Source organism: Engystomops pustulosus, chromosome 4 (assembly GCF_040894005.1).
Source record: "Engystomops pustulosus chromosome 4, aEngPut4.maternal, whole genome shotgun sequence".
Classification (NCBI taxonomy): domain Eukaryota; kingdom Metazoa; phylum Chordata; class Amphibia; order Anura; family Leptodactylidae; genus Engystomops; species Engystomops pustulosus.
This window is the reverse complement of record NC_092414.1, coordinates 96,343,363-96,369,772: the sequence shown is the minus strand read 5'-3', so window position 1 is coordinate 96,369,772 and position 26,410 is coordinate 96,343,363. Positions and strand designations below refer to the sequence as shown.

Here is a 26,410-nt window from a genome sequence, read left to right as displayed (position 1 = left end):
GTCCGCCGGAGTTTACCTTCTTCTTCACGGTGCATGTAAGTGACTGGCTTGCGACACAAATTTGAATGTTAAATCCCATGCTTAGCGGACCCCGGGATTTGTGTCATGTGATTGCGGCACAATCTGAAAGTGTGCGACACAATCCCCGGCACGATCCCAGACGAAAATGCTCTTAGTAAATGAGGCCAGAGCCCCATAAGGAGTAACGGATTGTAACTTGAAGAGCAACTTGGGCCCAGTTCTCCCCACTGCCTCATTCTATCTCCATAGGATATGCCAAAAATAGATGATAGGTAGGGGTCGTACTTCTAAGACCCCCATCTATATCAGCATTCCTCTTGGCACAGCTTGGATGAATATGGAGTTCCAGTCATACACGGTCACTCTCAATCTAACTCTATGGGAGCGCTGAATGGAGAATGGCTGCACATACACAGCACGATTTATGTCACTGGCCCTCCATCCCTGAGCTATGCGCTATCACTGCATGTCACTAGGATACAGGCAGGAATCTGTGTGACCATGGCGATCCCCGGGATGGATCAGCGCTAGGGATGTATGGCACAAGGGGCACATTCCACACGAGCCCGGGTCAGTTCCTGTCACCTGACGTCAGTGTGATGAGATGGCTGCCCCCTCCCGTGGCGGAGCCGGTACAGCAGCACTTCCCCCGTCCACGCCTGTGGATCGTTACCTGTACGGCATTGGTAGCCGGATGCGGAGGGATGCGTCCTCCTCCTGCAGGTGAGGGATGCTGCGGGGGAGTGAGGCAGAGATGACCGCTGCCAGTACAGGCAGATCTCTGCTGCATTGGATCGCTCCCCCGGTGACAGGGCCAGGGATGGAGGATCGCTGTGTGAACGGCAGCACTAACTGCTCGGCCGGCATCCCGCGCTACCTGGGGCTGGCGCTCATGCTGCTGCTGGACGTGGTGGCCGTGGCCGGGAACGTGGCTGTGGCGGCGGTCATCCTCAAGACGCCGAGGCTCCGGAAATTCCTCTTCGTGGTGCACCTGTGCCTCATAGACACCCTGGCTGCCATCACCGTCATGCCCCTGGGCATGGTGGCCAGCTGGGGACGGGTGGCTTTCGGGGAGTCCCTGTGCCAAGCCTACATCTCCCTGGAGGTGTGCCTGAGCAGCGCCTCCATCCTCACCGTGTCTGCCATCCACATAGAGCGCTACTACTACATCGTGCACCCCATGAGGTATGAGGTGAAGATGACCTTGGGCTTGGCCATCTCCGTGCTGGTCTTCATCTGGTTCCAGGCATCCCTAACCTCCACTGTGCCATTCCTGAGCCAGCATGCAGAGCCCAGCAATGCCAGCCTGGTCAATGCCACCCGCTGCTCCCTGCAGAGGAATGCAGGGGGGCACAAGAAAGTGTTTGTCGCCTTCTTTGTTTTGGTCTATTTTGTCTTGCCTCTAGTCATCATCCTGACAGTATATTGTAATGTATTCAAGGTGGCCAGAATAGCTGCCATGCAGCATGGACCCCTCCCGTCCTGGGCAGCAAGTCCTCGCCACAGGTCCAACTCTACTGGCAGCCAAACCAACATTGTGCCCGGGAACAGGTCTCACCAGGGATCACCAGACAGGACATTGGGAGGCGCCAAAGCAGCCTTTACCCTCATGATCATAGGCGGACAGTTTGTTATGTGCTGGTTCCCTTACTTTGTGTTCCATGTTCACAACGCTCTAGGAAATAGTCCCTACAAGGGCGCAAGCAGCAAGTGGGAGAACATAGTCAAATGGCTGGCCTACACATCATTTACTGTTAACCCCTTCTTTTATGGCTGTCTGAACAGACAAATCCGCACAGAACTCGCCAGGATCCCAAAATGTTTCCTAAAACAGTCGTTGGACGAGCAGCTAGGCCTGTCCAGCCATGAGGGATCAGTGGAGGAGAACTTCCTCCAGTTTCTCCAAAGAACTAGCTGTGTGGTGGAGAGGAGGAACAGCTTCCCGACATCTTCTACTTCCAGGCTGCTTGTTAATCAAAGTACTTTGAGTTTTAGAATCCCAGGGCAAATTTTGGAAGAAACTCCAGAACTACTGGAACATGACTCAGGTGAAGGGTTTAAGAGCATGCCGATGTGTCCTAGACAGAGTATCAACACAGGGACCACTTAATGAACATGGCTCCGACAGAGACGCCACATCTTGTAACATAATTCAATAATTTTGTCATTTTTGAACCTGTCTTGAACAAATTGTATTATTGAGATGATTATGGAGTCCTAAATGTTTACTGTAAAGGCACAAGCACTTTTTATATGAAGTATGGATAGTTAGGTTACGGACGCAGCCATAGGAATATGTGCATTGGGGGTTTCTTCTAGATTCTATACATCACAGATTCAGTTTCTTTCCTAACCCCTGACATGCAGTATAATAATATCTTCTAGCTTCTAGGCTGTACCTTACCAAACTATATTATGTTTGCATCCAGGCAATGATGTTCCTTTGCAAACTCTGAATAGATACCGAGCACAAAACAGCAATAAATCTTGCAACACAATAATATATTTTATTATGAGCTGTACATTTTTGTTATGTGAAAGAGGGACATATGGCAAGCACAGGGTTCACAAATATAATAATGCTGACTAGTGTTTTGAAGGGTTAATAAGTTACGTGCAGAAAGAAACTGGCTTCCTATGGAGACAACTGTAAGATAAGTGTCAAGATGTTAGGAAAACTTCCAATGGGTTTGAGATTATGTTAAAGTGACTTTTTAATGAACAGTATGTAATAGTATTTTCAGAAACCTAACGATAGCTGGTAAAAATGCTATTTTCCATTTCGATTTAATATTAAATTCAGTAAACCTTGAAGAGTTTCTCCATTGCAGTTTATAGAAAGATCTCATTAATAATGAAATTCATGTAGACTGTGTCAAGCTGCCATCCCCAATTATATCCACACTGACCATTCACATCTAGAGCTCTGTGCTCTCTGTAGTGTCCGGAAACCGTAATTACAGCAACAGCTGCAGTTACAGCTTCTGGCCACTGCAAATACCAACCAAATGCTTTTGTCACCCTGCCCTCTGCTTATGAGAGGCTAAACAGCTGATCTATGCATGGAGAAGGTGGCAGCCCCCCAACTATCCTGTGGATAGGCCATTGATAGTAATTCCCGGACAACCCCTTTTAGGGGTATTATTATAAATATAGATTTTTCTGGCAACTGTCGAGACCGAGAAAAGGAAAGAAACTTACTTCATTCCCTGGTGGTCCATTGCTCTCTTTCAGGCATTGCCCATTATGTTGGTCTGTATTGCCCAATGCCTCTGAACACAACAGACTCCCCTCCAAATACCCAGCTAGGTACTATATGCTGCTGTGTGTCAAGAAGCACTAGGAAGTAGAGAGGGAGACCAGCGGGTGATCAGTGAGTGGAATATGCTTCTTTCAATGTGTACTTCCTTCTATGAAAAAAAAACCCTTCAGTATATTTACCTTTATATGCTATTATATTCCATTGTCTCCTGTTTAATATAAAAATAATAAATAAAATTAAGTAAAAACAAACACTTTAAAGGGAATGTGTCATCTTAAAACCCTAGTTTTACCCATTCTGTTTTCTACATTGAACTTCATTCTGTAGACTTTTCAGCAGTCATCTCACCTTAATTATAGGATTCACCATCCATGGCCACAATCCTTCAGGTGAAGTACTTCTGCTTCATTGACATAAAAATAAAGTTAATTTATCACAGGAAAAGAACTCCTAATAAACATATAGCTCTAATCATGTTTCTGGGATTTATCCAGCAGTGTTAATGGTTAATAAGCTGTAAATCTACTGGTAGATTTCCTTTAAAACCTAACCATCATGAATAAATTAATGAGTTAATTTTAATTAGTTATTTTTTCATATTGTATGGTGTACAATTTTCTAATATGCTTTATTAAGAAATTCTACTTAGTTTGTAAAGGAACAAGCTGCAGTGCTCCCTCCCATAGAGATCTGTATTCCAGCCTTTTTTAGTGTGTTTCTATGGAGCTATGAGCTTACATCTAACCTCCCTGTGTTTGGTTACACAGCTCTGAGGAGTGAAGATTCAGCCCTTCACTTTCAGCTTGATGTTTAAAAATAATGCTCATAGCATACTACAGCCAGGGAGATAGCAGAAAGAGTTAACACTCACTGCTCAGAGCTGTGTGAACAAACAGAAAGGAGAAGACAGAGAATCCTGTCTTCAGCCTGGTAGATGGATCTGTCTTGTCAGCAGAAAAGTAACACTGCTTATTTGTTTCTTTACAAATAAAGCTGAATTTATTATAGAATTATATTTGAAACATGTTCACAATACTTCCCCCCACACACACAATATCAGAAATCATCTGAAATAACAGTTACTTTTTAATGGAAATACATACACTGGGGTTCTTGGAAAAGTATGTATATGTGTTTTTCAGGGTGGGTTAAGGAAAACTTTGCCTTTAAGCTACATTGTTAGGCTAAGGGGTATTCCCAAGAAAAAAATAATTAAATATACTCAGGAAGGCAAAATAACATTCTCTAATTCAATTTTTTTAACAAAAATACAGAATTTTACAAATATAATTCCAACCTGTTTCTATCAGAACTCTGTTTTGGTTGGCATAGGATACAACCATAAACTACAGCTGGGCAGGTCTTCCTGTCAGAGGAGGAAGCAATCACTAGAGGCAGAGGCGATTTCTGTCCAACAGCTCTACAAACAAGAAATAGTGGTGCTGAGGGTGCTTGATTCATTAGGTTAAGGGTACATTCACACAGCGGTATGCCCGCCGTGCGGGCATACCGCCGTGTGCTGGAGAGGAGGAGGAGGCAGCCCCTCCTCCCTCCATAGAGAATAGCAGCGCACGGCCGCACACACGCCAAAAGATAGAGCATGCTCTATCTTTTTGCGGTGTGCGGGCCGGATCGGTGCCACACATGTGTGGCACCGCCTCTGCGCCGCTATTGCCGTCTATGGGGACGTACATGCGGCCGCATGTACGTCCCCGCAGACGGCCATGTGAATGTGCCCTAAGTAGCAGATATAATTAGATAAATGAGATAATCTCTTGTCAGATATTAGTAGAATGTTCAGAAGCTAAATGAAAGTGTAGATAAACCCTATACCCCAATACTCCAAACACATTGTCCGCACACGGCGACAGGTGGATAGTAGGATGTGCATGAGCATAGCACACAGGAATCAGGGAGTGTCTGCTCAGCTAGTGCCCACCCACAGGGCTGAATTTTACATTCAGGAGCAAATACAGTGGTATGAGAAAAAGCAGCGATAAAACTGTAAAATTGCAAAGTAAGACATTAAAAGTTATATTTATCATGTTAGCATCACTAATGGATTAAGATTCATGGGTTAACTCAAGCATGACATTTTATTTAGAAAGCCTAATGAACAAGATATGGGATAATAGCCAAATATTATATATATTCCATAACATATTCCAGTGTTGGGAACGGATATGGCCAGATGAGAGGCTATAGACTAGATCAGGGAAGTAAATAGACTCCTTAACTAGATTGGGCATACTAAATTATGTAACTGATGTGACGTTATTTGTATTGGAAATTATATTGAAAAAAAAAAACTCAGAATTTTCCATTTAAGGTTTTTCCAGAATCCCCAGTAGAGCATACTTGGATCTTCCTCAGCAACTCCAGAGTCTTGTTTTATAGTCCATATGGCTGCTATAAAGCAGATCTCTAAATACAGGTAGCAGTTCAGGCAAAATATTAGCCCCCATAATCATGAACATAAGATAGAATAGAAATATGTTTTAATTGGTAACAAAATAATATGTGGTGCATTCCCTTTGAACCGGTGAATACATGCCTGTGTGACTAGGAAGGCTTTTTTCATAATGTGATGTTATTGTACACTTTTATTTAATGTATATATATGAATTGTACTACTTTCACGAGAAGAAGATTGCAAGACTATCAGAAATAAAAAAATAAATAAAAGAAAGTAGAGAAATAAAAGAAATTAAGAGTTAAACGATGCATCGAAACTTCAATACTATTTCAATACTGGAAAGCTTAGTGGTTAAATACCAGGGGCGCGTCATTTGCGGTACAGAGTTACTGACGTTTTAAGCTGTCGGACAATGTTCATTCCTGCACTGCTCAAAGGAATCTTCTCTGAGTAGATGTGTTGGGATATATGTGCAAGGTACTGGATGTAACATCCACCTTTGAACCCCTAACACTCTACGCCATCACCTGTCATAACTGCTCTCCCTTCTGCATTTACAATTTTTTTTGACCCATTAACTTTAAAGGGGTCATGGAGGAATAAGAAAGAGCTTACACTTGCCTCCTCCAGCGCTCACTGCCAGGCCTGTGTTTGAGGACACTCCCATGCAGACTACAGCCACGCACCTACTACACATTGAAACTAATGTAGTAGCAGGTGCGCAGCAGTGGTCAGCATGCCAGTGCCTGCCCCTGTAAACAACCTGCAGTGGACAGCGGTGCTGTGGGAGAACTGGAGCTCCGGAAGAGGTATACACAAGGTATGTGGCAAAAGTTTTAGGTAGATGTGTAAAACTTGCTTCAAAGTTAGAATGTATAAAACATGGGAGTATTGAAAATGTTTTCTGCAGTGGGATAACAACCACAAAAATACAGTCAATGTAATCTGTGGTGTAAAAAATAACAAGGACTTTTGGAATCTATGATATAGAACCACAGAGGTGTGGCAGAAGATCAGTGGTTACTTCTCCAAATTTTTGGAACAACCTCCCTGCCAGGTACCTTCTAAAAAGAGTAACTGTAACTAGAAGAATTGATGCTCTTTTGTAGGGAAAACATACCTGCCTAAAACTTTTGCACAGTACTACGTTTATACATGAATACTTATAACACACATCTCTGTCTAATACACCTGAGCAGAGCATGTCTGCTAAGCACCTCTACCCTCTCTCTTGCCCAGTATTGTGTATGGGATGTATGAAGTTGTATCTAAATACAAAGCAAACATTGGCATAATACAATATATTATTTAAATACATTTGTCCTACTACACCTTTTTTTCAATTAATACTAGTGCAATAAATTTTTGTAGAAAAGGTAAAAATACAAATGAAATTTTATTTTTTTTTACATATTATCAGCAAATTTCTCCATATAGTTTGGAAACAGTTTCTTCCCTCTGGATTTTATTTTAAATGAATATATTTTCAGCTTTTCTTCATGTCTTTGTTACACTCAGAGGCCATATTTCTTCTTTAGAGGTATGTAAGTGTCATTAGTCTTCTTTGAATTTTCTATGTAGGCAAATAAGGCGCGAACATCTGGAAAGAATGAAACATAGAAAAATAATAAGAACCAGCGCAAATTATTTTTGGAAGTGTCCTACTTATACACTTTTATATATATAAAAAATATATGTGTATAATTTTTTTTTTTTAAAGCTGGAGGAGAACAGGTTATAATCATAATACAATACAATAATTCCTTTATTTAAAGAGCGCTCACAGATAATGCAGGGCTACACAGAGTTTTGCCAAATCAGTTCCTGTCCCCAATGGGGGTCACAATCTAATCAATCTACCAGTATGTTTTGGAGTGTGGGAGGAAACGGAAAAACCGGGAGGAAACCCACACAGACACGGAGAGAACATACAAACTCTTTGCAGATGTTGACCTGGATTGCACTTGAACCCAGGACCCCAGCACTGCAAGGCTGTAGTGCTAACCACTGAGCCAAAATCTATATTTTTACAGTTATTTATTCATTCATTAATCTGTAATTTATCTACTGTTGATGATAAATGCTGCTTGATCATTAAGGGGGTTGTATGCAGTTTGACAAGTATCTCCTATCCAATCTACACATGATGTATGGGTCCCCAGATCCATTTAATTAGTGGCACTTCTGGATTTCTGCAGTCCCATACTAGGATGTAGCTCTTATGAGACGAATGACTGTGGTTTGGGGATAAATGTTGGCTGTACGATTTAAAGAATGGTGGCATTGTGTGACTGCCTAGTTCCTCACACGAATCCAAAGCCATGGCCCCAGTTACCTGAGCTGCTAATGCTATAAAAAGAAAAAACATTTTCTACACATTATTAAAAATAGGTTACAAGAATTTTGTCAATCTTGCATCTACTAGAGAATTCTATTTTTATGGGTTAGTGAAAGTCAAGATGCTATTGTGACGCTGCTTTCGTTTACCCTTCCCCGTTCCCTACTCTTTACTTCCTTTACTACATTACCTTCTTTTTCTGATCCTGACAAAAACATGATTGCCATATCAAACCTCCTGAGCTCAGATAATGTTTTCAAAATTTCCAACACAAGTTCAGCCTCTTCATTCCTAAGGAAAAAAAAGTACAAGCTTTTATACATACCACTTCCAATTTCCTAAACTTTCTGCGTGTTTTCCTTTATTTATAATGCTGTATCCTTAAATAGTTATGATGGAAGAGCCTTCATAGTCGAGTAGATATAGTTATGCTGGTTATTGGTATCCACTTGTTCATATTTGTGTCAGCCCGAATATGGATGGATAACTATGACTACTACAGCTCTCTACTGTGTCTAGCACGGTCTCTGGTAACAGCTTGTATCAATACACTTGCACAGAATGAAGAGTTTTTATTACATTCACGAAGGGCAATAATAAAGTGATTCAATTTCAAAATTAAACCATTTTAGAATAACATTTATATTTTAAAATATTTTTAAGAAGTTTTCCAGAGCTATACCAATGGTGATCTCCCTACAGACTCCTCACTCCTGGCAATTTGCTGAGTTCAATGGTGCTGCTTTACACAGATGTATAGCTCCTCATTTAGCTGTCATGGTCTTGCTGGCACCAATCAGGGCAATTTAAAAGGGGTTCTCCATTTTCAGCAAATAATTAATATGTTTCCCTTTAAGGAAAAGGTATATGATTTTCCAATATACTTTCTGTATCGATTCCTCGCCGTTTTCAAGATCTCTGCTTGCTGTGCTTCTATAGAAAGTTGATGTGTGATGATCTAGTCATGTGATGTCACACAGCTGCATGGCTTATTATTACACACAGCTCTGATTACTTTATACTAACAAGCTGGACTTCTGTGTGACATCACATCACATGGACAGATTTACAGTTAGGGCAGTGACACAATTTTCGCGAGTTGGTCTCTGCATGCCACCACATTGGATTTGAAATGAAACCTCTGCAACAGAATTTAAGTGCAGATTGTGATGTTTAAGGGTTGAACAAAAATATCTGATAGAAAATGTAGGAATTGTACACATTTCTTTACAAACACTCCACATTTTAGGAGCTCAAAAGTAATTGGAGAAATAAACATAACCCAAACAAAATATTTTTATTTTCAATGTTTTGTTGCAAATCCTTTGGAGGCAATCACTGCCTTAAGTCTGGAACCCATGGACATCACCAAACGCTGGGTTTCCTCCTTCTTAATGCTTTGCCAGGCCTTTACAGCCGCAGCCTTTAGGTCTTGCTTGTTTGTGGGTCTTTCCGTCTTAAGTCTGGATTTGAGCAAGTAAAATGCATGCTCAATTGGGTTAAGATCTGGTAATTGACTTGGCCATTGCAGAATGTTCCACTTTTTTGCACTCATGAACTCCTGGGTAGCTTTGGCTGTATGCTTGGGGTCATTGTTCATCTGTACTATGAAGCGCCGTCCGATCAACTTTGCAGCATTTGGCTGAATCTGGGCTGAAAGTATATCTCGGTACACTTCAGAATTCATCCGGCTACTCTTGTCTGCTGTTATGTCATCAATAAACACAAGTGACCCAGTGTCATTGAAAGCTATGCATGCCCATGCCATCACGTTGCCTCCACCATGTTTTACAGAGGATGTGGTGTGCCTTTGATCATGTGCCGTTCTCTTTCTTCTCCAAACTTTTTTCTTCCCATCATTCTGGTACAGGTTGATCTTTGTCTCATCTGTCCATAGAATACTTTTCCAGAACTGAGCTGGCTTCTTTAACTCTGGCCTGTCTATTTTTGGAATTGATGAATGGTTTGCATCTAGATGTGAACCCTTTGTATTTACTTTCATGGAGTCTTCTCTTTACGGTTGACTTAGAGACAGATACACCTACTTCACTGAGAGTGTTCTGGATTTCAGTTGATGTTGTGAACGGGTTCTTCTTCACCAAAGAAAGTATGCGGCGATCATCCACCACTGTTGTCATCCGTGGACTCCCAGGCCTTTTTGAGTTCCCAAGCTCACCAGTCAATTCCTTTTTTCTCAGAATGTACCCGACTGTTGATTTTGCTACTCCAAGCATGTCTGCTATCTCTCTGATGGATTTTTTCTTTTTATTCAGCCTCAGGATGTTCTGCTTCACCTCAATTGAGAGTTCCTTTGACCGCATGTTGTCTGGTCACAGCAACAGCTTCCAAATGCAAAACCGCACACCTTGAATCAACCCCAGACCTTTTAACTACTTCATTGATTACAGGTTAACGAGGGAGACACCTTCAGAGTTAATTGCAGCCCTTAGAGTCCATTGTCCAATTACTTTTGGTCCCTTGAAAAAGAGGAGGCTATGCATTACAGAGCTATGATTCCTAAACCCTTTCTCCGATTTTGATGTGGAAACTCTCATATTGTAGCTGGGAGTGTGCACTTTCAGCCCATATTATATATATAATTGTATTTCTGAACATGTTTTTTGTAAAAAGCTAAAATAACAAAACTTGTGTCACTGTCCAAATATTTCTGGCCCTAATTGTATATGCACTGGAAGTAAACATAGAAGCTTCCTCAAGAATCACAGCAAGCAGAGATCTAAACAACTATTAAAAAGGAATTGTTTCAAAAAGTATATTGCAACATTGTATAACTTTTCATTACACAAACAATATCAATTGTTTGCCTAAAGTGGACAACCCCTTTAATAGCAAGTGTCTGCTCTACAAAACAGCATATACCCGTCTGTTATGGGAACAGATCCCTTTCAGTCATGTAAATAAACGTTAGGGGTCTAAAAGCTAAAGTTAACAACACTCAAATGGTACATCCTATAACTACCAAATTAAAAAGAATATCATGCGGAAAATCTGAGGGTTCCAGTGACTTAAAGGTTACTTACTCAATGTATTTAAGTCGTAAAATTTTTATTATTTCATAGAAGACATCTGGATCTAAAGCTTTTTGAAATAGTTTGAAGTAAAGTGAAGGCTCAATTTGCTGAAAAAAAGAACAAACATATTGAATAAAATGTTTAGTGCACATCCACCCCGAAATGAAAGCTACTTTTTTTGTATAAATCACCTTTACCCAAATGTTTATAAACAGCTAGCTTGTTTAACCCCTTAAGGACGCAGCCATTTTGCAGGTTAAGGCTCAGCCCGATTTTTTGGATTCTGACTTGCTTCGCTTTATATGGTTATAACTTTTGAACACTGTTACTTATCAAAACGATTCTGAGATTGTTTTTTCCCCACATGTTGTACTTCATTTTAGTGGTAAATTTTGGCAGATAAGTTTTGCGTTTATTTACAAAAAAAAAGAAAATATGATAAATTTTTTGAAAAATTTGCCATTTTCGAAATTCTAAATCATTGCGTTTTCAGGCAGATAGATTTAACACCTAAATAAGTTGCTGAATAACATTTCCCATTTGTCTACTTTACATTTTCATAATTTCTGAAATGTCTGGATAATTTATTTTGATGTCACGCGGCTTACAAATAGAATATCGCTTTTCCGGATTTTCAGAATTGACTATTTTGGGGATAAATACAGTTTTGAATGAAATTTTACATATTTAGCATCAAAACCCCCTATATAATCTACCCATTTTCAAATCTGCACCCCTCAAGCTATCAGAAACAGCTTTTACGAAGATTGTTAACCCCTTGAGATCTTCATAGTAATTGAATCAAAATGGAGGTGAAATTTAGAATGGTCAAATTGTTCCCTTATACGTTCATTTAGCACTAAAATTTACACATTTCCAAAATATAAAAAGAGAAAACCCACCATACAATTTGTTCTACAATTTCTCCTGAGTGCAGCGACCCCCCACATGTGGCCGTGACTTGTTTTATGGGCACACAGAAGGCGCAGAAGGGAAGGAGGGCGCTGCAGCTGCCAGGATTTTAGTTTCCTCATTGGCCCCTTTTGAAGGCTATAAAATTTTCGCTTTTTCGTTATTGGGGCCATGTGACGGCATTTTTTTTGCGGGATGAGATGCTTTTTCCATTGTTACCATTTTGGGGTTGGTATCACCTATTGTTGAAAATTTAGGAACTTTTTTTGAGGGCAGGAGTAGAAAAGCATCAATTCTGTACTGGATTTTTTACTTTTTTTTTTTGGTGTTCACCGTATAGACTAATAATCATGTTAGCTTTATTCTATGGGTTGATACGATTACGGGGATACCAGACATGAATATATTTTCTTACGTTTTACTAAATTTGTCAAACAAAACCCTAATGTGGGGAAAAATCTATAATTTTTGTATTGCCATCTTCCAAGTGGCATAACTTTGTTACGTTTTTGGCTACGGAGCTGGTTGATGGCTTGTTTTTTGCGGGACATGTTGTACTTTGCACCAGTATCATGTCTGAGTACATATGGTTTTTTGGTCGCATTTTATAGCATTTTTTGTGGGATTGAAAAGGTAAAAATCATAATTTTTGGAGGGTTTATAACAGTTTTTTTTTACGGCGTTTATCGTGGGGGTTCAATAATGATTTACTTTTATTCTACGGGTTGTTACGGACGCGGTGATACTATATATGTGGGGTTTGTGTTATGATTTAGACTTTTTTTTTTAGTTATATGTCTCTTTATATGTTTTGGGGGTTTGGGGCATTTTTAGTGATTTATGACTTTATTTTTTATTGAATAACTTTTTTTTTTACTTTTTCACTTTTATACCATGGGACATGAAGAAGCAATCTTCTGATTGCTTCTTCATGATAATATTCTGCAATACTGATGTATTGCAGAGTATTATCAGTGTCAGCCTATACACTTGCATAGGCTGGCACTGTGCCAGTAAGATGACGTCACAGACGCCATCTTACTGGCAATTCTTGCTAGTAACTCTGGGGTCCAGATCGGACCCCAGAGTTACTATAGCAACGATCGGCGCCCCCCGAAAACGGTTCTGGGGGGCCGATCGTGGGGGAAAGACCCCCCAGATACTTGTTAGATGCCGCGGTCGCGCTGACCGCGGCATCTAAAGGGTTAAGCACCCGCGATCGGAGACAACTCCGATCGCGGGTGTTACACTGGGGTGCCGGCTATTAGTTACAGCCGGCACCCCGTGTTTCCCGATGCCGGTTCGGCTCTGATCCAGAGCCGAGCCGGCATAAGCGCCGTGGCGGATATATCCGCCACTGAGCGCTAAGTCACTGCGCTCCGTGGCGGATATATCCGCCGCGGAGCGTGAAGGGGTTAAAAGCAGATATAGAAGAATGAACACACAGTAGTATGCAACAACAATACAGTACAAAAGTCAAGCCAAATAAGGAATGGCCGTTTAATATGCACCCATAGAACCACTATAGTGAACGCTGCATCTCCCCAGACTCAGACTCAGGATATGGGGCCGAAGAATATAAATATAGAAAAAATAGGAGAAAATAGACAAATCCTTTTGGCTTCTGTAGGTTATACCATACATTGCAGTGTCTACCACCCCAATAATTGTAATTCCTGTGGAAATAAAATTATGGCCCTCTTAAAGGTGAAGTGTATGAATGGCCCTTTACAAACAAGCAACATCAACTATTGTGGGTTATTTTTTTGGCCCAGCAAAGAAGGAATAGAAACGCTGTTTAGTCTGTTCTTACTTTCAGGTATGTGTATAACATATCTGGGTTCCCCTTTAGCCTTCTTAGATCTGCTTCAAGTTGAAATGAATTTGCAGGAACTCCCGGAACTTCACTATCCACAAGTGGGGAAGAGGCAGGTTGATCCTCGTCTATTTTGGCAGGGATGGTTGGAGCTGGAATTCTATTACCAGTGTTATCCCTAAATTCAAAAAAGCAAAAGATTATACAATATACAAAGTAATCTGAAAATGCTCTCAATTTTGGACAGCTCAAGTTATGAAAGGCAACTGGTCACCTCTGACATGCCCCATAAACGGCAAACAGTGCCTTATTCTTTACTGAACATGTGTCCAATTGCTGCTTGTAAGAGCCCATTGTGTTCCACTGGTACTGTAAAATCTACTTTTATTCCTTCTCTCATCTAGCAGACAAAGTCAAGGAGGCGGGGCATGCATTCAAGCTCCCTCCGTAAATGAATTTGCTAAAAAGTTTTGCCAGAAAAAAGGACCAGATTTTTAGACCAGGTTTGGCTATGTCTAAACCTGTCAAATCTGCCAGAAATCAAGGGAGAGCGGCAGCGTGCCCTCTCGGCTTTACCAAACTGCTGGAGCCTCTTAATAAATCCATAAATACGTTATGTGCATGCTGTCGGGGGAGGGGGTCAATGACGACTGGTGTACATCCCCACATTATGCAAATAATGGATCCCTGGAAGGCCAAATTTCACCTTTGTAAAAAGAAGTTTGGGGTCTATGTTCACAAGTAGATCAATTACTACAAATGAAAATACTTCAATATCCTGAAACCTAGATACAAGTAGAAGCGTACTCTCTCCTTACAACAACCCTTTAGTTTAATAGACAATACTTAATAAATTAAACTGATTTTTTTTTTTTTAAACTGTAATACTCTGTAAGAGCCTTCAGTTGGCGTAGTTCATGTGACTTGTGAAGTTATTTTATATATAAATTTTAAGAATGACAGCAGGAGAGGTATACTAGGAAACCATATAAACGATACAGTAGCGGAGAAGGAAAGACCACAGAATGTCAGGTTTGTGGGTTTTGTTAAACAAGGTTTGCTTTTCACGAAGTTCATCTGGTAATGTATGTAAAGCAACAATAAAATATTCATTCATAATAACATTTTCTATGTAAAATAATAATGCACGTCTCAGAAGAGATCTGAATGCAGCGCTCGGCTTGCCATTTCTATAGCCATTGTGCCTAATAAAAGCGCAGTGGTTTTCATTAGAAAAGGGGCATTCCAGAACTTCAAAGCAAAATCACAGACTACACAACAGCGTAAATGGCTTTCATTAAATGGATGATCCATGTGAATGATTTTCAAGTTGTTCCATTGTGCCAATTACACAATACGCTGCAAAACCAAGGCCAAAAATAGATTTCTAAAAATATTCCAATCTAATATAATAGAAAAAATACAAAAATTATAGTAATATGCTCTCCATGACCTGAGCATCAAAATAGATGGCAAACATAATAGCGGATAAAAGCCTAATCATATCTATGGCATGGAAATGGAAAAGAAGATTTAATTAAAACTAAACATTTCAAAATTTATTTAACCAGTTAAAGACTGGCCCTGTATCACCGATTCATGAAAAGACACATTTATAGATTTGTTAGTACATGTAGTTTTAAAGAAAATCTTCCATCAAAATCAAGCGTGATAAATCAAGGGACAATAATCCAGGAATAGTGACTGTGGTAATATTTGTTATCCATGGTCTCCTTAATTCTAAAATCAACTTTTAAGATTATGCTAATTATGGGGGCATTACCAGAGCCCCTCCATGATGCAGATTCACAAGCTTTTATTGCCTCCCACTACCTCAGCACTTCCCCCCTCCTCCTGCCTGATGTAATCTCACAGCAGCAGAGGAAGCACACAATGGGGCTCTTGTAACCCCTGTTGACCCCTTCTTGCTCATTAGCAGAATTGTAAAAATTGATATTAGAAGGAATAACAAAGAAAAAGCCCCACTCAGCTCATTCTCATATATCCTTTGGTGCTCCCTGCAGCTCATTCTAAACAATTTGGGAGGACTTACCCAGTTGCTGGTAAGTCACTGATTTCTTCAATCCTTAACATTTTTGCACTAGGAGCATCTGGGTATGTGGTCACCAGTTCTTCAGAGTTCATATCTTCTTGACCTTTGGCTTGGTCCTCAAGTTTGACACTCACTTTACCAGCATCATTAGATTCAATGAAAACATCAGGGGTTTGTAACAAACCTCCAATCTCTTCAATTTCTATTCTCCTCAAAGGCTTCTACAAAGATGAGATGTAGCTGTTAAAACATATAGCTGCATACTATATATAAATACAGTGGGTTGCAAAAGATATAATACCTCTTAAAAGTAAGATGTAATTCATTGATGTATTATGTGAGAGCAACACACAGTATCAAGTATTTGTGAATTGTGAAGAAAATTATATGAGCTTTTCCAAATGTTTGGAATCTATACCACCCCCTCCAGCATTGAATAATTAACAGCCCGGAGTGCTGGACATTCCTGCTCGGCTTTTTATAACTCTTCAAGCTTGAAGACCAGCGCCGGGAGGTGAAGAAGACAGTAGCAAAGTATGTTTAGTTTTACTTTATTTTAGCGGTAGACTTCACTCTAGCCACTTTTTTAAGCTCTAGAAATGTGAAAAAATATGCTCTTTTATAATATTTACATTTATATTTTTTAAACCTTTACCAAAATTTGTTTTATGTAACTCCTCCTGTTTTCTTCTTTAATATAATTGTGTTTCTAGGTGCCAGGGTTCAGGAGATATGATCATTTAAATTGGGAAACTGCCACAACGTGTATATACGTGGTATCTGAGTGGGGCATGCGCAAATAGGAGGTATACAGCCATATAGCAGTCGTGAAGGGGTTAAAACACAGGCTAAGTCTTGCACTGGAGATAAGCATGACAGGAGCAGAGACAGGACATGGAGAGTAGAAGATACCATTGCTTCTAATATATTAAAGATTCAAGCCCACACAATGAGAACATCTATAGAGCGAAGATCATTCAGCGTCCTTTACACTTCTACATTCATTAATCAGTTGCCTTTTCAGCTTCTATGACCAAAAGACCACACTTTGAGATTAAAGATTTCTGTATGACATTTAGTTTTAAAGAAGAGAAAGATCATAGTATTGGCAACGTCTATCGAAGACTACATAATATGTTACAGTAGATTTCTACTGGCCAAATCAAAGGCACCACATAGGTGTTAACCCATTAAAGAAGCAGCCCTTTTTCTGTTTTGAGTTTCTATTTACACCTACAAAAGCCTATAACTTTTTTTATTTTTCCGTTTACAGCTACATGTGGGCTTGTTTGCAGGGCAAATTGTACTTTTAGGTAATGTCATTTAATATTCCATGTAATATACTGGGAAGCTGGAACAAAAGTTCCAAATGCAGAGAGATTGATGTAAAAACAGAGCTGCGCTTTTTCAATGAATTTTGTGTTTACTGGTTTTCATGTTGAGTCCAAATCGCACAGCCCCTTTATTTTTTGATTCAATATAATTATAGGAAATTGGTTTTTTTTTAAATCTCATTTTAATACTTTATTGCTTGTGTCAGCAGGGGACCCTGTTAATAGCTGCTCCTACAAGAATATATGGACTTTAGTACAACTTATTATTAAAAAACAAACAAAAAAACAATTTCTGAGGCCCAATTCTTCTCCTTTGGTTAGCAATTTCACTGACCTCAGTGAAGACTGTTGCTATTCTTGTACATGAGGCTACCGTTTGGCCCAAAGAAACCACAGAAGCCTCACCACTTCAAGTCCCGCTGGCACCAGAAACAAAGGGAACATGGACTGCACAGGTGGAATGGAGCACTGGAGGTAGGTAAGCATGCCTTATATCTTGTATTGTACAACTGCCCCAGCTACCAGTAGATGTTACAGGTTAGCCTAGAAAACCCCTTAAATCGAACCTGAGATCAGAAATTGACCTAATAAACCACTACCAGTATGTTGTATAGAAGCTTCACACCTTCCAGATCATGTTTCTTTCATGGCCCAGCTTGGTTCCATCATTCAAAAAATTAACTTTGGAGTGAAATGTAAATTGTTTACATAAAGTCCAGGAGGCAGAGTTTATCACTGAATTCAATCTCCCCATGCCTCTGAATGCCTTCTCCCCTGGGATTGACATCTTGCATCAGACTTCTGGAGATCTGGTTAGTGATGTCTCTGGATACAATGAAGGGGGCATTCGGAAGCAAGGAGATCTTGAATTCAGTGTTCAAGTCTCTGGGGCATATTCATCAGGACCTCTGTGCAACACCAGTAGCGCAGAGGCCCTGAATTATCGCAAATGCTAGTTTATTGCTAGCTTTTGCGTTTATTTGCCCTGATCTGCCACCTTCACGCCAGTGGGGCGTAAAGGGGGGCACGGCTGGCCGGGAGTGGTCCGGCGCGGGGCATTACTGTCCCCGCGCCTGCGCACTCGCTGCTGCCAGCGACTTTTCATAAGTGGCGTAGGATAAACGCTACGCAGCCGGCTGCCCCGATACATCAAGAGACGGAAGCATCTTGATGTATTGGGCTGCGAACATGCAGCTGCGGGTCTATCATACGCTGGCGTATGATAAATATGCCCCTCTGTCTCCATGACTTTATGCAACCAATTTACATCTCACTTAAAAGTTCATTTTCTGATTAATGCCGCCGCACTGGAACATGAAAGAAACATGATCTGAAAGCTGCTTGACAACATTCTTTTAGTGGTTTAGTAGGTCAATTTCTTTTGATAGGTTCTCTTTAAGTCATCAATACATATACTTCGTCTAATTTAATTTCAGCCAAGGATTCTAAAGAAGTAAAGTGAATAAAGTTTCTAAATTAAGAAATGTAATAACATTGCTACATAGGGCACAGCTGGTGGACACAGCACCATGGGTATGTACCTGGTCGCTAGGAGGTTGACACTGGGTAGAAAAAAAAGGTGTTGGCTCCGCCTTGGTGGACTGTACCCTCACCACATGCCCCTTGCTGATCAGTTTGTGCAAAAGCACAAAAAAAAAAAAAAAAGATATAAAACTAAAAATGGAACCAACATGTCCTGAACCTGAAAAATGAAGAAAAAATAAAGCAGAGGGTGGAATATGTGTGCTGCAATGCAGCAACAAGAAGCTGATTTTACAGAAAAGGTACAAGAAAAATTTTTTGGGGGGCATCCCAGGAGAAAAACAAGACACCATTCTGCCCGAAGCACCTTACATCCCAGACACGCATCGGCAGAGGCCAGTGAATGAATTTGATAGAATCTGGAAAAGGTATGGAAAGATACTGCACCCCTGGGCAACTGAAGCCTGATGCGAGCCCAGGAGTCTCTAAACCAGGTGACCCGAGAGGGGAGGAAGTATAACCGCCGGCTGTGTAGCTTCCCTAATAGCAGACCACACCTTTGGAAGAAAGGTAGGTACAGGGAGTAAGAAGAAGCAACAGGAAGAGGGAGATTGACGGGAAAGAGAATCCAGCTCCAAAACCCTGAAAAAGGATGTTAGTGTCACCAGGAAGGCAACCTTCCAAGAAACAAAGCATAAGGAAATCTCCAACAGGGGCTCAAATGAAGAGCCTCTAGAACTAGACTCAGGTCCCAAGGTTCAAGTGGGTTCTGGCAAGAGGGGCACAGTGCCATGCCCCCTGAAGGAAAGTTCAGCCTGAGGCTGAACAGCAAGTGTCCTCCATAACTGAATGGACAGAATAGAGACTTGGCCCTTTAGAGAGGCAAGACAGCCCTGGCTGTACTAAGTAAAGGAGCTTGGGGTTGAAACATACCAGAGAATGGAACTCTCAAAGCTCACACCAGCGGAAGTAAGCTTTCTAAGTCCGGTGGTAGACCTTGGAAGACTGAGGCTTTCAAGCCTTAATCATCATCTGTATAACTGGAGCGGAGATTCCTTTGAATCTCAGCACCACTATTTCAACTGCCATACTGTCAAAACGCAGCCGAGGTAAACATGGGTGGAATAGCCATCATTATGGCTTGGGACAAAGGTTGGGACAAAGTGGAAGAGCACAGGGTGCATCTGCAAGGAGAAACACCAGATCAGCTTACTAAGCCCAAAGGAGCAATTCTGGGGCCATGTGGATAGCTGGAACCCCTTCTACCTTTACTTGCTTGATGACGCAAGAGGTAAGAGATAAAGAAGTAGGAACTGCGTCCAGGAGATGAGCGGGGTGTCCCCTGCGATCACCTGAGGACCCCTTGCCTTGACCACGTAAGTAGGGAGCTTGGGATTGAGACTTGAGAGAAATAAGTCTGTGTCCAGGGTGCCCTACCTCTGACAAAGCAGCGGGAAGACCTTCGGATCGAGGGACAACTCCCCCTGATCCAACCGTTTGTGGCTCAAATAATGCGCAATCCAATTGTCAACTCTCGGAATGTGGACCGCAGAGATGGCAGGAACATTTATTTTGGCAACAGACAATCTCCAAGTTTCTGGGACGCCACCGTTGACCGTATGGATTCCATCCGGAATCATTGAGCCCTGAGGAAGTGATTCAATCTTTTTGAACGGCAAGAAAAAACTGCAACGTGGAAGAGGGTGTCAAAAGGCTGGACCTTGAATCATAGCCCCTTGGACGAAGAGGGACGTGGGTTACGACTTCTTAAGTGGGAAATGGAGCCAAAAAAAAGTGTGACCTTGTACAGCAGCTCAGGTAAGGGAAGAAGGGTGCTCTTGTCCCCCTTTGACCTCTGAAATGAGACCGTCAAATTCTTAGATGTACTTAGGATAACACATTCCCTAATTCAATGTTATTAACAAAAACAGCATTTCACAGATATAATTACAACCTGTCTCTATCAGCCCTGATGTATATAATTTTGGTTGCCCCGGGATCCGACCGTCAATCCTCTATCTTCTACAGTAGCCTCATGAATAGCTTCTCCTGTCTTTAGGATGCAGCGTCCCCCTCCATTATAAGACACACAGACACTTCCTGCCGTCAAGAAGCCATGTGCAGAGACTTGCTATACCAGATACAGGCAAGATAAGATCTTGATCCAGGGAAGGGAGGCACTCTGTGTGTGTCATTGTGTGTTATATACATCTCATGGATCTCATCATCTCTGTTCTGTCTCATCTCTCTTTTTCTGTGTCAGATACTAGTAGAATGTTCATAAGCTAAATAAAAGTGTAGATAAACCCTGTACCCTGAGAATCTAAGCACATTGTCAGCACACAGCAGAGAGGAATGTCTACTTAGATAGTCCCTGCCAACACTCTGCAATTTTATACTGACCATCACTGAGTGATAGTCCGGGAACACAGCAATAAAACTGAGCACAATTGTAAAGTAAGGGAGTTAAAAATGAGCTTTATTGTGTAAATATTACTAAGGGATTAAATTTTGAGAACTTTCTTTCTTGGACAAAACCTTGTAAGACCTTTTTAGAAGCTGCATTAACAGTCTAAGGTCGCAGACAGATAGTGCAACAAATATCCACAGTGTTGGCTACTGCATTGCTAGCCAGTTGTCCCATTTCCAGAGAAGTATCGATTAAGTATCTGAAAGCATGAAGGAGCTGGGAAGCGAGTGGTTGGAGTGACTTAGGAGGGGTTCTAGAGGACAACCCATGAGTTGTTTGGCCCAGGCAGTTCAGGCCTTGCTGACCGATAATATAGCAATAGCAGAGCAGAGAGCCGAGCCTAACGCAATGTTCTAATGACTAAGAAATAGATATCGCATCAGTAAGTGCAAGAGAGGTAGCCCTAGAAAGGCCACTGGAGAATCAACAACTGGTGGTACGCATCACTTGGAGACAATATTCTTCAATATTCTAGGTTGAAGGGATTTTCTCTTGCTTACAGGAGGGGACACACTTGTCGGGATGTTCAACTCCTTGGCCACCAGTCCTAATGACTGCAGAAATAAAAATTACTGGGAGTTACTGGCATCCTCCTTAAGATTGAATGTATCCTTGATTGCCTGTATCAGGCACTCCATGGCAGAAGAAAGTTTAGTGCTCTGCTCCGAATCTGAGTTGTCCTGAACTGAAAACCTTTGAGCACCACTCTGTAAAGGCTCTATATTAAATATGAGTTTCACTTTTTGAATTGAATTAATGAATTTCTGATAACCTAATTTATGGTACCACTATACACAAATTATTTCAAGCTTGGGATTAGGGAAAACTTCACATATTCATAAGTATGCAGGCACTTACTGTTGACCTTAGATGTGGCGGTTTATCTACTGCCTTTATAAAGCGTCTCTTTTCAAGTTCTTTACTTTCTTCTTCATGCTGTTGGTTAGCATTTACTGTTTTTTCATTAAGTTCCTATACAGACATAAAAGGGATATAAATACATAGATTTGGTGAATTTAAGGGAATCTGTCACTATGAAAATGCAGTCTATTCAATAAGCTGAATGTTCTTGAATTAATTTCTCTCTGCCTTCTCGATGCCGTGAAGTTATTAGGGCAGTGCTATCAGTGACTGACAGCTATCTCGGTATACACAGTCATACATAGAGGCATGTCAGCCTCTTCTTCTCGCCATATTTGTGAATAAACAACAGGTCCTCTACACACCAGCCGCTTTCCGACATCATAGTACACCGGCATGTCAGCAAGCGGATGACGTCATGGTGTATGCGTCAGGACCGGGTGGGGAGCCGAAGGCGGAGCTGAAGACAGAAGAGGATTTGCGGGGGGTGTAGGAAAGTGGAGTACAGAGTTTTTGTTTTTAGGCTGGGCAGGGGGCTTCTGGCTATATACAGTGTGTGTGTGTGTGTGTGGGGGTGGGGGGCAGGCACTGGCTATGTAATAGGTGGCAGGCACTGGCTTTATACATGCATTTCCCACACTCAGCTTATACTCGAGTCGATAGGTTTTCACAGGTTTTTTGTTTTAAAATTAGGGGCCTCGGCTTATACTCGGGTCGACTTATGCTTGAATACATATGGGTAGATAAAATTTAAATCCATTCACAATTTATTACTGTATTGCTTTGATATACTACCATACCTCATTGAATCATAATAACTGCTGCCAAGTTGTAGAGCATCAATGTACATACCTGAGAGATTTTGGCCAGCTCAGATATTGCCTGTTTATTTCCTGGTTCAAGTTTTAAAACCATCTCAAAATCTACAAGAAAAAAAACAGAGCTTAAAAATTTATTGAGTTATGAATAGTAGAGTCCATCTTTCTTGTCCAAAGAAGTTTAGGATCTTGTATCTGGATTGGTGAAGATATATGTGGATATATATATATATATATATATATATATATATATAATTAAGTCCTCCACACACATGCAGCGCCCTCACCCCTCCCCACTTCCTATCACAAGCATTGAGCAGGCAGGGGGAGGGGAGAGGAAAAATGCATGACGAGGCACACAGGCTGCAGCATCTCTAGAGGACCTAGGACTTCCTGGTCGTCAAGAAAACCCATTTTGTGAATCCATTTACAATATCTAATGAGTGATGTTCTCTGTCCATAAATACAGTACACAGACTATTCCAGGGAATATAGCAGAATTCAGCATTTCTTCATATTCTGTTTTTAAACAAGAAGCTATACTGTAAACTATACAGTAATAGAGCATTATTATTGGAACGCATAATTTTACCTTCTTTTGCTTTGCTCAGTTTCCCAAGCATTATTCTTGCAGTCCCCCTTCTGGCAAAAGCTTTTCCATATGATGTATCTAAAGCTATTGCTTTCGTACAGTCTTCTTCAGCTTCCTGGTATCTGAAGGAAATGCAGACAAATTAATTAATTCAATTTATTCGGTATATCAATATTTTTATATCAAGTCATCCAATAAAATACTTAAGGCCCATAAATTAAATAATATTCTCTTTTAAAAACTAGAGCAGAGAAGAAACTATTTTTAGTATAGGATGAAGAGACTATTGATTCACAACCATTAACCTTCTTCTGACCTTTTTCTTGTACATTCACATTCTTAAATGTCACTGTGTTTCGCACAAAGGTCTCTGAAGGAATTACATGAAGATGGCTGGCTGGTAGGTAGATGAAAATGACCTTGACTTTAAAAAAGGGCAACCTGGTAGCTCAGTGGTTGGCAGTGCCTTGCACTGCTTGGGTTCTGGGTTCAAATCTGACCTGCAGTAACATGTGCATGCAGGGTGTATGTTACAGCGGCTTCTGGAATTTAGATTGTAAGCTCCATAGGGCACTGTTGTATGTCTCTAATATTCCCATTAAGACTGAAAGGAGTAGCATCCCACATCCCACATGCCCAATCATTGCACTACTCAAGCACGGAAAAAGCAACCAGGGACAGCTCCAGGTTTCAGAAGGCCCTGACCAATGGAGTCTCAGTGGGCACCTTTGTAGTGAACTCACATGGCGGCATTAAAAATTCAGAAATGAGCCCCCTCATGGTTATTTTATACACAGCCCCCCCCCTGGTTATTTTATATAAGCCCCCCTCACACCTTATTGATTCCTTATATACAGCCTTATGTGAGCCCTCCAGCAGCTCTGGGCCCCAGCACGTGCCAAGGTATGCCCAGTCTGGCTTCAGCCCTGCTTGCAACCATTATCTGTGGTAGTTACAGAAGTGGAAACTCCCTGTAGTCTATACAGCAGCTTATTTCTTTTCTGACAACTCAACATTCCCTGTATCAGAATTCATTATAACTTTCTGGTTGAATGCAGACACCATCAGGGGAACCCTATAGCCCTATTTACTGTGCAGACACTGCATTTGACTACTGGCAGGATATCGGTAATTACTCACCGGTAATTGTGTTTCCTTGAACCACGACAGCACCCAACCAGAGAGAGGGATCCGCCTCCAGGGACAGGAAATCCAGACCTTAAAATGTGCGGTACGCCCCATCTCCTTCAGTGGATTACAGAGACTGTATGGGACTTAATGTTTTGATTATTTCTGACCACCGTATCATTCAGCATATCTTTCAATGAGAGAATCTCACACCTCTGTGACACACACATAACACTAACACCCAAGTGTGAATCTGAAAAGAATTTTACAAGGGAGGGAATAACCAGGGTGATGTCGTGGTTCAAGGAAACACAATTACCGGTGAGTAATTACCGGTTTCCCCCTCTCACCACGACAGCACCCAACCAGAGAGAATAACATAGACGAAAAAATTTAGGGAGGGATTACTGAAGAAAGAACTATTCGCCCAAAAGAAAGCTCCTGTGCACCTGCTACGTTTAGCCTATAGTGCCTATAGAAAGTGTGAGGAGAAGACCAAGTGGCAGCCTGACAAATTTGATTAACCGATACCTCTCTGAATTCTGCCCATGAAGAAGAGACTGCTCTGGTAGAATGGGCTTTTAGACCCTCTGGTATCGGCTGTCCTGCTGCTACATAAGCGGAGCTAATAGCTTGCCTGATCCACCTGGCTATAACTATAGCTGAGGTCTTTTGCCCCCTATTCCTGCCTCCAAAAGGAAAGATTTTCTCCAATCTCTAGTCCTGTCTAAATAAACTTCAATGGCCCTTTTAACATCTAACTTGTTAAATTCTCTTTCCCTGTCCGTAGAAGGGTTACTACAGAAGGATGGGAGCCTGATCTCCTGGGATCTATGGAACCTAGAGACTACCTTTGGTAAAAAGGCCGGGTCTGTCATCAGAACTACTCTGTCATCTAGCACCTTAAGGAAAGGCGCTCTACAGGACAGAGACGATACTTCTCCCACCCTACGGGCTGAAGTGATTGCTACCAAAAACACTACTTTAATAGTCAACCACTTTAGTGAACAAGCCTCTAGGGGCTCAAAGGGGTCTTTTATCAGATAATTTAAGACCAGTGTGAGGTCCCAAGGGGGCACCGTACATCTCCTAAATGGGGTCATACGAGATGCTGCCTTTATGAACCGAGATATCCAGGGATGAGAGGCTAAGGGAGACTCAAACTGAGAGCTAAGGGCAGAAATCTGCACTTTAAGTGTGGCTGGTTTTAGGCCCTTATCTAATCCTGCTTGCAGAAAGTCTAGTATCTTAGCTATATTTGAATGAGCTAAGTCTATCTTCTCTGGACTACAGAAATCTGAGAATACTCTCCAGACCCTAAAATAAATTTTAGAGGTAACTAATTTCCTACTCTTTTGCAGGGTTGTAATTACCTTGTCTGAGAGGCCTTTCTCCCTCAAGATGCGCCTCTCAAATTCCAGGCCGTCAGATGGAGGTTCGCAATCTGCGGGTGGAATACTGGGCCCTGGGAGAGGAGATCGTGATTCTCTGGGAGGTTCCAAGGGTCTGATATCGATAGTTCCCTGAGTATTGAGAACCATGCCCTCCTGGGCCAGAAGGGCGCTATAAGAATGACTCTGGTCTGATCTTGCCTTATCTTCTTCAGAACTCTCGGGAGGACAGACAGAGGTGGAAATGCATACGAGAGGCTGAAGTTCCACTTTATTGAGAAAGCATCCAGACTCAACGGTTGATCTCTCGGGTCTAGGGAGCAGAAAAGCTTGACCTGTCTGTTCCTCCTTGTGGCGAATAAATCTACCTCTGGTTGACCCCAGAGTCTGGTTATCTTGGAGAACACTTTCCGATTCAGGGACCATTCCCCCTGTCGTAAGAGATGACGGCTCAGGAAGTCTGCCTCCAGATTGTCCCTGCCCC

General features: G+C 41.4%; 2 protein-coding genes across 2 annotated transcripts in view; one reads left to right on the top strand and one right to left on the bottom strand.

Annotated features, from left to right (window-relative positions):
- The first annotated feature begins 399 nt into the window (after positions 1-399).
- On the top strand, positions 400-3,865 carry LOC140126869 (G-protein coupled receptor 61-like). Its single transcript, XM_072146829.1, has one exon. It carries the CDS (start codon positions 752-754, stop codon positions 2,129-2,131), a length of 1,380 nt encoding a protein of 459 aa, XP_072002930.1. The 5' UTR covers positions 400-751; the 3' UTR covers positions 2,132-3,865.
- A 3,211-nt stretch (positions 3,866-7,076) lies between these two features.
- The window catches only part of RPAP3 (RNA polymerase II associated protein 3), a 34,253-nt gene continuing 14,919 nt past the window's right edge, over positions 7,077-26,410 (bottom strand). Inside the window, exons 10-17 of the mRNA XM_072146828.1 lie at positions 23,408-23,529; positions 22,850-22,920; positions 21,995-22,108; positions 15,851-16,071; positions 13,795-13,975; positions 11,079-11,176; positions 8,228-8,328; positions 7,077-7,299 (exon numbers count right to left, since the gene is read on the bottom strand). Coding sequence (XP_072002929.1) covers positions 7,214-7,299; positions 8,228-8,328; positions 11,079-11,176; positions 13,795-13,975; positions 15,851-16,071; positions 21,995-22,108; positions 22,850-22,920; positions 23,408-23,529 — 994 coding nt within the window. The 3' untranslated portion in view covers positions 7,077-7,213. The remainder of the gene's footprint in view (positions 7,300-8,227; positions 8,329-11,078; positions 11,177-13,794; positions 13,976-15,850; positions 16,072-21,994; positions 22,109-22,849; positions 22,921-23,407; positions 23,530-26,410) is intronic.